The 13,239-nt window shown below is 48.2% G+C and overlaps 1 protein-coding gene across 1 annotated transcript in view; it reads left to right on the top strand.

The window, feature by feature from the left end:
* HDAC4 (histone deacetylase 4) overlaps positions 1 to 13,239 on the top strand; it is a 151,677-nt gene that overhangs the window by 100,481 nt on the left and 37,957 nt on the right. Inside the window, exons 9-13 of the mRNA XM_031064399.1 lie at positions 348 to 460; positions 3,852 to 3,968; positions 4,601 to 4,799; positions 7,151 to 7,380; positions 13,224 to 13,239. The exon at positions 13,224 to 13,239 is cut by the window's right edge and continues 230 nt beyond it. Coding sequence (XP_030920259.1) covers positions 348 to 460; positions 3,852 to 3,968; positions 4,601 to 4,799; positions 7,151 to 7,380; positions 13,224 to 13,239 — 675 coding nt within the window. The remainder of the gene's footprint in view (positions 1 to 347; positions 461 to 3,851; positions 3,969 to 4,600; positions 4,800 to 7,150; positions 7,381 to 13,223) is intronic.

Raw genomic sequence — 13,239 nt, 5'->3', positions numbered from 1 at the left:
TGCACTTCCAGCAGAATGAAGCAGAACAACTCTGACATCCTCCAGTCTGACCTCTTCAAACCTTCCATGCCTTTTATTATCTTTCAATCATATTTCGAGTTATTAATACACTCCAAGGGAAATCCCCATGGGGAGAAGACTTAAATATGCTGAGTGGGTACTTGGATAAACCATTTGAAAGTGTTTGTTGGTATTTTAAGAGCCCTGGGAAGATTTAGGGGGAAGAAGGGGAGGAGGGGGAGGGCTGCTTTCATCCAAAACAAAACTTGAGGGGTTGTTATCTGTCTAAATACCATCACAGAGATGGTTTCTGATGCTAAAAGTTGGGTTTGGGATGTGTTTTTCAGACTCTGCATGCAACAGCGCTCCTGGATCTGGTCCCAGCTCTCCAAACAACAGCTCCAACAACATCAGCACTGAGAATGGAATTGCAGGATCAGTCACCAGTATCCAGGCAGAGGTAAGCCCCCCTTCCCTGTGCTGTGTAACACCCCTCAGCTCTGGGAGAGTTTGGGAACTAAACCACACAAAGGGAAAAGCCTGACTTGTGACTCGGAGCAGACTTTGGGAATTACCTCTCAGCCTGGAGGATGCCTTATCTGTTTATTAAATCTGGTTTGGGCCAGCTCACAGGCAGCTTGTGGTAGCTTGCAGTGGTTTTGTAGTGAGGAGAAAGTAAAAATAAAGGGATTCAGCAAGGTCAAATGCAAGTAGTTTAGTGTTTGGGGACTTTATTCCTGTATATAGGGTGGATTTATTGTGTGCAGTAGGATGGTCTAAATATGTCCAAACCATAATTGGATTAAAGGGGATGGATTTAAACTTTCCCTCCACAACTGGGGATCTGAAAGCTTGGTGCCTTGTGCTGGTTTATAATCCCATAAACTTTCCCCATCACTTGAGGCATTGCTGGATGGCCAGGGCAGGCTGAGGTGGGGTTGGATTGAGCACAGCAGCTCCTGTGTTCAGGAATCTGGGAGCCAAGCCTTTCCAAAGGGTCTGGGCCATGTGAGCTGGCTCCCACTACAAACTGTGCCTCCAGAAAACCAGTGTGGTTGTCTGATGTTACTGGTGCATTTCTTTTCATCCAGCTTCCCATTAGCTGTTCTCCCCATGAATAGAGTCTGTCTTAACACCAGGGCTCCAAAAACAGGCTGGGGCTTGTTCTCCACAAATATTCCTTTAGAATTGAAAAGGCCTTCTGATGGTGGAAATGTCAGCCCTTATTGCTTTCTAGTTTTGTACAGATTTGCACTTTATTTTTATTTCTAATGTAGTGTGACAGTGTTTAATATGGGGAACATGCCTCCTTCTCCACCCTCTGCCCTGCCAAATGATGCAGCACACATTCCAGCCACTCTAGTCCATAGCAAACCTCACAGATTTAGGTAATTAGTGTGAAAATTAAGATGGTGGGAGCTTCACTTGCCCCAGGAGGACAAGCACTGAGTTTTGGTTTTGCTGATCAGTCTTGTCTGTCCTTAGCAAACTGCAAATTCCCAGTTACTGCTGTAGTGGGTTTCACAATTTTTTTATGACATAAACAGAGCAGGCAACTTCCCAAAAGTCCCTGCAGGGGATTGGAATCAGGTGCTCTTTAAGGTCCCTTCCAGCCCAAACCATTCCATGAGGTCAGAGTGAGCTCCTGCAGGTAAATGTGAAGCTGGAGCGTCCTCCTCATCCATTTGATCTTTCAGCTTAATAATTAGAGCTGATCATCTGCGGCTAGACCACCAACACCTAATGAAATGGACACTGACCACAGGGAAAAGTCTTTTCTATCAACTGCTTGTAGTGCAGCTGTAATTTTGTGACTTAGGCTGAGGCACCAGCAGTACAAATGATTTGGAAAAAAAAAAAAACCCTGTCCTGCCCAAGCCTTTCCCCTTCCCAAAGAAAAAGAACTCAGCATTCATGTCATGTGATCCCAGCTGATCCATTGGCCTGTATTTGGGAAAAAGAATCAGTGGGGTTTGGTGTCTTTAAAATCCTCTTCTTCAGTAGGAGTTGTATGACCTGGGGGCTCAGGTGTTGGAGATTCCTTTCATACCAATGGGCCAGGACTTTCCATGCTCCCACCATTGAATGTTTGAAAATATTTGAGTGTTTCTGAAAAGATCATGCTGTGTTTCATTCTTAGCTTCATGTTTCATTTGAAATGAGAAGTATATCTCACTGTTCTTAGCTTGCTGCATCAGCCCTTGAACCAGGTGTGTTGGAAGATGGTGCCCAAGTTGATTATTTGGGTGCCTTCAGTGGGGAAAGACTGCAGCCCTGCCTCCCTTAAAGCAGACACTTTCTGGTTTGAAATACTGTTTTTAAAGGTTTTTCCCTCTCTGAGAGGCACACAGCATTCCCTGCCATTGCAGTTGGTACAAGGCTGTAAAAACTGCTGGAGTACAGCTGCAGGCTGTGCATTCAGAAATGGCTGTGTGCAATTCAGCCCAGAGGTGGGAGCTGTGTGTTTAAAGTGCTGATAATGCTGCCAAATCCCATATGCTCAGAGCATCAAGCTGCTGTGTTCTTCTCTCCTCTGTTTTCTATATCAAATCCCCAGGAGAGGTTTTGAGGCACAACTCCAGAGTATTGATTGTTCAAAGGGAAAATGGATGTAGTTTTGTTTCATTTATGATATCAGTAAAATATTTCATTCCTCTGCTGGCAATAAGTATCTTATTTTCAATGGCACACTGACATTATGTAATTTAAATTAAAGCAAAATTGCCAGGAGTGTTCAAAAATCACTTGGAAAGAGAAGTGTGTGGGTACAAATAATCACATGGAGAGTCACTTTAGATTAGAGAGAAAAATGAAGTTTTTTACAATGAGTCTGTTAAAAATAAGGCACAGGCTGTCCAGAGAAGCTCTGGCTGCCTCATCCCTGGAAGTGTCCACAGTCAGGCTGGATTTTGGGCTTGGAGCACCCTGAGATAGTGGAAGGTGTCCCTGCCCATTGCAGGGGGTGGAACAGCCTGGTCTTGAACAATTCCAGGGATGGGACAGCCACGACTAAGGCACAGATTGCCCCATAATAGAATATTGAGTTAAACAAAATCCCCTTTTTCACAGCAGCACCTGAGTTTAACAGGCTTCTGCAGAAGTCTTCTTGAATTCTAAATTCTGTTTACGTTGGAAAATCACCCGCAGAGACCTCAGGGTGATCAGAACCCTGGTTTCCTAACAGGAAAAGCAGGCACTTTATTGTAATTTTTATAATGGGCTTTCTAGTGCGTATTTCAAATCAGTCTTGTTTAGAAATTAAAGGTATTTTTGCTAAAGTGTTCTTGCTTCAAATGCCTGTAAGATAACTGAGCAAATCTTGCATTTCACCCTGAAAATCAGGAAATAGCTCCATAAATGCAACCTTGAGGCTTTTGGATGGGATTTTGAAGTCTGATTTATGCTAACACACGCTAGTAAATAACAGAAATTGTCTGTGATTTGCTAAAGAGAAAAACACCAATTGTAAAGCTTTTTTTTGTTGTTTTTAAGATAATTGGTTTTACCTTTAAAAAGGCAAATGCTTGAGAAGGGCAAGTACCAAGGGAGTAGCACGTAGCTGTTCCAGGGGAGGTTTAGGTTGGAGATCAGGAAAGGTTCTTCCCCCAGAGGGTGCTGGGCACTGCCCAGGCTCCCCAGGGAATGGGCACAGCCCCGAGGCTGCCAGAGCTCCAGGAGTGCATGGACACTGCTCCTAGGGATGCCCAGGCTGGCATTGTTGGGGTGTCTGTGCACTTGTGGAGACTCTGTGTCCCCTCCTGCTGCCCTGTCCCGGTGGGTGCTGTGCCCTGGGGATGGGGATGGCTCTGGCATGGGCTCTCACCAGGCTCTCCCTCTCCTCTCCTCTCCAGACCAGCCTGGCTCACAGGCTCGTCAACCGCGAGGGCTCCGTGACGCAGCTCCCGCTCTACACCTCGCCCTCCCTGCCCAACATCACCCTGGGACTGCCTGCCACCGGGCCCTCCAGCGTGAGTGCCTCAGGGCTGGGGTGGCTGGGATCAGCCTCTGGGGTGGCACTGAGGCAGGGATCAGCCTCTGGGATGGCACTGAGGCTGGGATCTGGGATGTCAGTGGGACTGGGATCAGCCTCTGGGATGTCACAGGGCTGGGATAGCCTTTGGGATGTCAGTGTGGCTGGGATCAGCCCCAGGGCTGTCAGTGGGGCTGGGATCAGCCCCTGGGCTGTCAGTGGGGCTGGGATCAGCCCCTGGGCTGTCAGTGAGGCTGGGATCAGCCTCTGGGCTGTCACAGGGCTGGGATCAGTCTCTGGGATGGCAGCAGGACTGGGATCAGCCTCTGGGCTGTCACAGGGCTGGGATCAGCCTCTGGGATGTCAGTGGAGCTGGGATCAGCCTCTGGGCTGTCACAGGGCTGGGATCAGCCTCTGGGATGTCAGTGGAGCTGGGATCAGCCTCTGGGCTGTCACAGGGCTGGGATCAGCCTCTGGGCTGTCACAGGGCTGGGATCAGCCCCTGGGATGGCAGCAGGACTGGGATCAGCCTCTGGGATGGCAGTGGGGCTGGGATCAGCCCCTGGGATGTCACAGGGCTGGGATCAGCCCCTGGGCTGTCACCTAACCCCCGTGGCTGTGCATTTGCAGGCGGGCCAAGCGCAGCAGGACGCAGAGAGGCTCGCAATCCCAGCCTTACAGCAGCGGATCTCCTTATTCCCTGGCACTCACCTCACTCCCTACCTGAGCACTACAACGTTGGAGAGGGATGGGGGAACTGCACACAACCCTCTCCTGCAGCACATGGTCCTACTGGAACAGCCAACTGCACAAACGCCCCTGGTCACAGGTGAGCGCTCTGGGAGCAGCATTTGGGCACCTGGAAAAGAGAGGAAATCAGCAGGGATCTGTTGGGCTGTTGTCAAGGCAGCCTCGAGGTCCTGCATCACCTGTACACCATGCAGGTGAACATAAAACCTTGGTTTATTGATTCATTGATTAGTGGTGATTTTTCCAAAATCGGATCTCCCACCTCATTTTGGTGAGCTGAAAATAAATGCTGTTATTCCATCAGGACAGCAAAGGTTGGTTGGTAAAAGTTGAGAACTCTGTTTGTTTAGATTTCTGAGCAGTTCATATCAAAGTTAGGGCAAAAACCATTGCATCTTAACAACTCCTGTTTTCTGTGGATGGTTTCTACTCCGTGAAAATACAAAAGGTTAAAATCACAGGTTAAAACACTTCCTTAGAAAATTAAAATTTTCCTTAGAAAATCCCACGTTCAAACACTTCCTTTCCATCATGAATATGAACAGCAGAGCCGTGGCCCAGGCAGCTGCCTGCCAGCAGATTGTATTTGTTTGTGTGTGCGTTCCCTTTGCAGGATGTTAATTGCCCTGAGTCACTCCCGGTGCTGCGCTTTCAGAATGAGCTACCTGTGGGAAGGCCTGTGGCTATAAATAAGCTGGATTCAAAGCAATAATTCCCACTGGGATGCGTTCCTGGCTTCCTGTGTGTGGTGCTGGGACAAAGGATGTTCTGCCTCAGTTACTGACGTGTTGGTTTTCCTTCCCTTCCTTCCATTTCTGTTGGAAGTTCCTGGGAGGTGTCAGCCAGCTCATGGCTGGTTGTACATCCAAACCTCAGGAACATCCACGGGGTTGGGATGAGCTTGGGAGCACATAGATATGAGGAGGCTGCTGCAGAGAGGTGTGGTGTTTGCTTCCCTCAGTTTCCAGCATACTGTGTTTGCTTCCAAGCAAATTCCTTCTACTCCACCTGCTCCGTGCGGGGCTTGCTGAGAGAGAACAACGTGTTACAGCCCAGCACTCAGGAGAGAGAGTCAGCACAGGGAAACAAGGACAAACACACGTTCCAGAGGCAGCAGCTGAGAGGCAGTGAGCTCACACATGCTCCCCAAAGCCTTGAGTGCACCGGCTGCCAAGCTGCAGCTAATATTTGGAAACTCCTTGGAAATAAAGAGGAGTTTATTAAGATTCTGCTGGAGGGCCTTGAGCTCTGGAGATAGTCCCCTGACAGCTGCAGAATTAGCTGTGATGGCTCTCTCTGGGCTGGAAGGTAGACAGGGACAGTTTGGGAAGCTGGACTAGAATTCCTTAGCTGTGCCATTCCTCTTGGGAATGGTTACTCAGGCTAGTATCCTCCATGTTGTGGTACATGTCCTGATGTTCCTTATTCCTAATGGAGCAAACTCAGGGCTTGGAGCAGCCTGGGACAGTGGAAGGTGTCCCTGCCCATGGCAGGGGGTGGAATGAGATGAGTTTTAAGGTCCCGGGTTCTGTGAACATGGTGTCTCCTGGAAAGCTTTCCCAGGAGCACCTTGGCCATTGCCTTGGAGGAAGGTAGTCTTCCAAAATATCCTCTGCAGGCTCTGCTGTCTGATTGGAACTTTTGGGAGGAGGAGCTGTGCTCTCAGGGAAAAGGAACGCATCTTTCCCAGTTATCTGTGTATTCATACCTCTGTGTGTGCACACCGACACCTGCAGGAACATGCATTTATAAAATCAAATACCCTTGCAAATGATCCCTTGCAGAAAAAGCAAAGAGTGGGAGAAACTCTGTTACTACTGAGAAAAGAGGCTTTCCCATGAGTCAGCTCCTTCCACTAGGGCAGTTCTGGAATTGGTGGGAAAGGAGGTCACATCCTGGGACACAAATGCCAAGGTGTTTACAATGCTCAGCATCCAGCTGGCTGCAGACTTCTGGGCAGCTTCTCCCTCTCCTAAACCAAAGCCTGAGGAGAGCAGAGAGCTTCTTGCCCAAAGGTGACTGCAGCCCTAGCCATGCTAGGGAGGCAGCTGGTTCGTGCAGCTTGGATTGAACCTGGGATCAGTCCCTAAACCAAGGTGAGCTGGGAGGTTTAAACTCCAGACCAATGTGGTCTCATGTAGCGCCAGAAAGGTCAGTAAGGTGTTGCTGGTTTCAAGAAATGAGGTGTCTCCAGAGGGTCTCTGAGTCACCAAGCAGAGACAGAACTCAAACCAAGCAAAGCATTGCTGTGTGCAGTGGTGATTAATGTATCTGCTCTCTCTCAAGGCAGCTCCAGCTGTAGATGGCGAGGTGGCTGGGTTTGACGTGGTATCACTGTCACCGTCAGCGTTACTCAACAGCCGTTTTCTCCCTTCCTTTCTTCTTCCTTTTGTTTCTCCTCTGCTGCTTTTTCCTCCATATTATCTTCAGACTGGTATCTTTCAGGACTGCCCCTGCACGCACAGCCCCTGGTGGGTGGAGACAGGGTCTCCCCTTCGATCCACAAGCTGCGGCAGCACCGCCCGCTGGGGCGCACCCAGTCTGCTCCCCTGCCCCAGAACGCCCAGGCCCTCCAGCAGCTGGTCATCCAGCAGCAGCACCAGCAGTTCCTGGAGAAACACAAACAGCAGTTCCAGCAGCAGCAGCTGCACATCAACAAGGTGGGCACCGAGCTTTCATTGCCTTTTTGCCTCCACAGCAGCCTCGAGTGTGTGATTTCGGGGTCTCTGGTGCAGGTGGGCTCTACCTCCAACATCCCTGGGACTCTCATCCTTGGACCTCTCTCTGGCATGACAGCACCAGGATGTATTTGTGAGGGAAGTTACTCAGATACGCTGAAACATTTGCTGAAAGGCTGAGAGACTTAGGGGCATCCACCTGGAGAGGAGAAGGCTCCAGGGAGAGCTCAGAGCCTCTTCCAGGGCCTAAAGGGGCTCCAGGAGAGCTGGAGAGGGACTGGGGACAAGGCATGGAGGGACAGGACACAGGGAATGGCTCCCACTGCCAGAGGGCAGGGATGGATGGGATATTGGGAAGGAATTGTTCCCTGGAAGTGTCCCAGGCCAGGCTGGATGGGTCTTGGAGCAGCCTGGGATAGTGGGAGGTGTCCCTGCCCATGGCATGGGATAGAACTGCATCATCTTCTGAGATCCCACCCAAACTATTCTGGGATTTGTTCTGGTTTGAGGCTTTCTAAACACTCCCCCCAAGGAGTTCCAGTGGAGGCTCTCCTTAGGACAGCAGCAATTCCAGCAGCAGCTCTGTGGCTCAGGACAAGCCCTTGGCAGGCGGCTGTTCAGATCGCTGCTGTTCCATTTACAGCAGAGGTTCCTGCAAATATTTCCACCGTTCCAGTCCTGTGAGAAAACACAACTGCCAAGGGCTGGATCAAAGAGTGGGAGAAGCCACAACCCCCACCCCCAGCACCCCCAAACCCTTGTTTGTGGGCCGGGCTGAGGCAGGATGGTTACACAAGGCACTGACGTCAATGCTGTCCTCCTGGAGCGCTGCCACCGCGGGTGCCAGCCCTGGCCCCGGCTCAGCCCCGCACACAGGGCCCTGGGGAGCTGCTGCTCCACAGGGATCCCATTTCCTCCCCCTCCCAACACTCCCTGGGACCAGGGCCATGGGGTGTGGGGCAGGGAGTTGGGGTTCTTTGTTCAGGGAAGTTGTCAGCTGGAGGGATTTTTTGCGTGAAGGGTTTTAAAGCTTTTCCAAAGCCTTGGATGTGACGTATCCACTGAGCTCATTCAGACTTTCTCCTGGACCTCCCAGGAGCTGGAGAGCCAGTGGAGCACTCTGACTTCCAGCTTTGTCCATTTCTCTCCACAGCAGAGAGGGTTCAATTAAACTGATTTCCCTGTGTTTGATTTATAGGAGTCATGAGTTAAAATCACTTCAGTGCTAGTGCTGCGTGCGTGTGGCAGATTTATCCCATGGGACAGCATCCAAGTGCTGACATGGGAAAAGACTTTTCCCAGATTGGGGATATTTTAGGACCCTTGTGTGTGTAGGAGAGTTAAGGGCAGGACTAAAAATAAAATAAAAGATTATTTAATTCTTAACAGGACCGCTAGCACTGCCTGTTAATTTTTTTTATTTGCGGATTTCCCGTAAATAATACTCCTGAAGTATTTTATATATTTATATACTCATAAATCAGGCTTTTCTTAATTCCATGTGATTTTCCAAATGTTGAGAGTTTGGCCCTAAACGTTCCCTGTTAGGTGTCTGCAGCAGATGAAATTTTTGAGAGGACTGCAGCCAAAACAAGTCTTGCTGTTTCCAGGAAGGCAACTAAGGAAAAACATGTTGTTTTACATGAAAATATTTAGAATAATCATCTGAGTAGCTGTGGCTGCCCCTGGATCCCTGAAAGTGTCCCAGGCCAGGCTGGACAGGGCTTGGAGCAACCTGGGAGAGTGGAAGGTGTCCCTGCCCCTGGCAGGGGTGGAATGGAATGAACTTTAGGATCCCTTCTAACCCAAACCATCCTGTGATTCTCATTGACCTGATATTGCACCATCAGCCTGTGCTTCTGTTTCTCACCTTTTTTGCATGTTTAGTGCTCAACAGGGAAGTGCCAGGGGAGGTTTAGGTTGGAAAAGATCAGAAAAAATTTCTGCATTGAAAGGGTGCTCAGGCAGTGGCACAGGCTGCCCAGGCAGTGGGGGAGTCACCATCCCTGGAAGTGTTCAGACAGCCTGTGCATGTGGCACTTGGGGACAGGGTTTGGGCTGCGTTGGGCAGTGCTGGGAGGACAGCTGGACTCGATTGTGTGAGATGGCTTTTCTCGAACCTTAAGGGTTCTGTGATTTGTGCTATCAGAAGAAGTTTTGCTCAAAGCCCCATCCAGCCTTGCAGGTGGGTTGTTCCCTCTCCTCCAAGCACAAAAGCTCCACAGTCTCCTGGTCCTTCCAGCTGTAGGACTGAGCCTGCCTCAGACAGTTGTTTTTCCCCTGCTGTCCCATCACTTCAGGGGGAAAAGAAATCAGATCAAGAGATTTCTGTAGGCTTTGGCTGCTGCAAAAGGCTCTGCCAGGTACTCTGGTGCCCAAGTCAGCCTCTCCCCATCATCCCTTATCATCTCTTGTTTCTCCTTAGTCCATAAAAGTTAAAGATCAGAACCCAAAGGGAACATGGGAAGAGCCATGTCGAGTCATATGAATTCAGCCTTTTTCCTGTTTTTTACTCATTCTCATCAAAGCTGTGTCTCCAGCTGTCCAAGAGTTGTTCTGTTTCTTCCTTGAGTTCATCCTTCATCTCCAGAGGGAGGAAAGGAAGGGTTCTGCTGGCTTCTGCACATCCTGGCATGGTCAGGGCTGAGCTGACATCCTCCTTCACTTCCTGGCTCCTCTCTTCCTCTGGCTTTCTGACCCTTGGTGCCACCGCACTGATGGGGATCAGGGTCCCATCCAGCCCAAACCATTCTGGGGTTCCATGGTTTTTCTGCTGGGGACTCCTCATTGATCTCTGATCTGTAAATAGATGTCTCTGACCTGTTGGTAGGACCTTCAAGGTCTTTACTGTCCCAGGAATTTGCCACTGTGGAGAAAGGTGTCCTGGAGAGGATGGTATGGAGTGATGGGCATGGCGATGCTCAGAGGTTGGAGTTGATGGTCTTGGAGGTCTTCTCCATCCTTAATGATTCTCTGGCTCTATTTATCACACCTACTGGACAAATCCAATGCTAGCTGAAATGTCACTAGTGAAAAATGCAGCTTTTTTTTCCCCTCATGAAATGTTCCACAGAAAAATGATGAACTCTTTGGATTCCCCTGTATTTATGACCTGACTTTGCTATGTGTTTTTTTTGCTGTGGTGTTTTTTTGGTTCTTTTTTTGTTTTGTTTTGTTTTGGGGTTTTGTTGTTGTTGTTTTGTTGTTGTTTTGTTTTGTTTTGTTTTGGGGTTTTGTTGTTGTTGTTTTGTTGTTGTGTTTTGGTGGGGGTTTTTTGTTTGTTTGTTTTGTTTTTTGTTTGGTTTGTTTTTTGGTTTTTTTTTTTAATTTCTGTTCTTTGTGTTTCAAAGCTGTGGAGGAGAAATCTAGCCAGCTGCATGGAGCCTTTTAAAAATGCTTGTGACTGGAGAGCAGTAATTTATTCTGGAGTGTAGTTGTTGTCTGCCCGGGGCTGGAGAGGCAGCGCCTTTACCAGAGGTTTATGGTGGCAGCTTGTGACAGCCAGAGGCCACTGGGTATGAAAACAGAGGAGTAACCTCGTGGCAGAGGAAGCCAGACAGCTAATTAAGGGATGGAGAGGTTATTTATGGTGCTTTGTGCTTACTATTTCAGATATATTTACAAGCATTCTCAGTGCTGCCATTCCAGCCAGCCCCTCGCACTTTTATTCCCTCGGATTTTTACATTGCTTGAGCACGTGCTCGTAAAACTGCACAAATGGAAGATTTGTAGGGACTTTGGATGGGCCTGGCATGCAGATACTGAGTGTTTTATGTGGAATTTGTTGGTAAGAAAGTGTCTTCTCTGCAAAATCTTCCTTTGAGGGTGGGGTTGCAACAACTGGAGCTAGTGGCAGACCAGGAGATTCCCTTTGCAGACAGAATGTCTGAAATGTTCTTGCCTTCGACCTCTTGGTCTTCTCAGCCTTCACCGTGGCTGTCATTTAATTCTTATATTTTTAAGGAGTAGGAATAATTTAAAACTTCCAGAGAACTGCACTGCCTCTCATTCCCATTAGGTATGACAGTGGCACTGTAAGTTATTTTTCCCAGCAATTACCTCGTGCAGTTCAGAAGTTCAAAAGACATTAAGTTCAAAAGCTTGAGGCTTTCGATCCACGCAGGGAAAAAAAAACCCAAAAAACCAAGCAGCAGATGGTTTATGATAATTTAATGATCTTTAAAACAGATAATATTCATCAAACCTAAGAGGGCTTAAAGAAAATTGGTAGAAGAACTTTTAGCTTAATGTGGTTGTTATTCAGTGTGTGTTGTAAGGAATTAAACTGAGGGGGGGCAGGGGAACCTCACAAAAATCCTTGAGGGGTTTTGATCCCTGAATCTTTGCAGGAGCCTCCTGAGGTCACTGAGGGCAATGTCCCTCCTCTAACAGGTTGCCCAAGGATCTCCAAGGATGGAGATTCCAAAACCTCTATGAAGAACGTGTTCAAGTGTTTGACCAACCTCACAGGAAAAAAAAAAGTTTTATTGTGTTCAGAAGGAATTTTATGGGTTTTAGTTTGTGCCTATGGCTTCCTGTCCCATCCTCTGTGAGTGCAACCTGTGAAAGTCCCATGGACTTAAGGATGTCCAGATCTTTTAAGTGGTAATTCCTTCACCAAGGGAAGTTCTCCTTGTTGGAGACTTTTCCTCTAGTGTCAGAGTCCTGGGATTCCTGAAGGATTGTCTTAAATAAGGCATTAATTCTATCTCATGTGCCACCAGGTGCCTTCCCTCATTCAGCAGTGGCACCAGGACCTCCTTAGCCTTCCTCTTTTCTTTCTTCATGTTCCTTGCCAGATTCAATTCCATTCCTGCCCCTCTGCCTTGCTTAGGTTATATGGCAGAGGCTTCTTTCCTGTTTTTGGGGGAAAAAGGCTTAGTTCCAGACTGGAGCCACTGTTCTTCAAAGAGCAAGTTACTGACAAATAGTCCCTCCTCCTGCATGTGTTCAATAACCATGTTTTGATTTAGCTTTATTAGATTTAAAATCAATATTGCTTACCATACCAATGACCTAATCCTCATTAAACCTTGCCCTGACAACTTTCAAAGTGCAGCAGTTTCTTTATAAGCCTGTGAAACAGGGATAGCCTGAGCTTTTTGAAAGGGAGGAAATGGATTGGTTTTCCTACTCTGGAGTTGAAAACAGGTCACATTTGGGGGCTTTTTTTTATATCCCAAATAAAAATCGTAAGCAGTCTGAGACAGAGAACCGTGAATTTTATCTTGCCAAAGAACTTACAAAAAGCCTGAGTGAATTACAGTGAAAATTAAATTGTTCCTTTAGGTTTAGGAGCTCCTCTCCGAGATGTTTACTGTGTCTGCTTAGGAAGGTCAGGTTAGAACAATGCCGCTCTTGAGGTTTGCTCTCAGCTGCATGTCCTGTGTTCCCTCTTAAGCAGCTCCATAAGAGTACAGATTTTCAAGTAATCATCATTTCAGCCTCACAGAAAAAATTCAGGGAGTGATCCGAGGTGATGTTGAGCAAACAGGCAGCAAGAGCTCTGTTGGAGGGTTTGTGTCCCCTGTATTCTTTCAGAATTTAATTGCCAGACATCTCGATGGCTGCTCCACGGGTTTGTGAATGGAGTAGCATCTGGAGGTGTGCAGGAACAAGAGGCTCTTATTCCTTCAGAGAGAGGATGAAGTGGAAAATAAGGGGGTGTCATCACTCGGGACAAGGGATTTGGGAGCCCTCGATGCCAGGGTTACCCTGACCTTAATACACAACAACTCAGAGCTGCTCCTTCCCCCCAGCCTGGAGAGCAGAGCGAGCTTTCCCCGCAGTGAGAGGCAGCTCTGATGAGTTTGTGCTTCTTTCAGATCATCTCCAAGCCCG

This window comes from Geospiza fortis, unplaced genomic scaffold, assembly GCF_000277835.1.
Source record: "Geospiza fortis unplaced genomic scaffold, GeoFor_1.0 scaffold46, whole genome shotgun sequence".
Taxonomy (NCBI): domain Eukaryota; kingdom Metazoa; phylum Chordata; class Aves; order Passeriformes; family Thraupidae; genus Geospiza; species Geospiza fortis.
The sequence above is the reverse complement of the archived record's forward strand: the minus strand, read 5'-3'. Positions and strand labels throughout refer to the sequence as shown.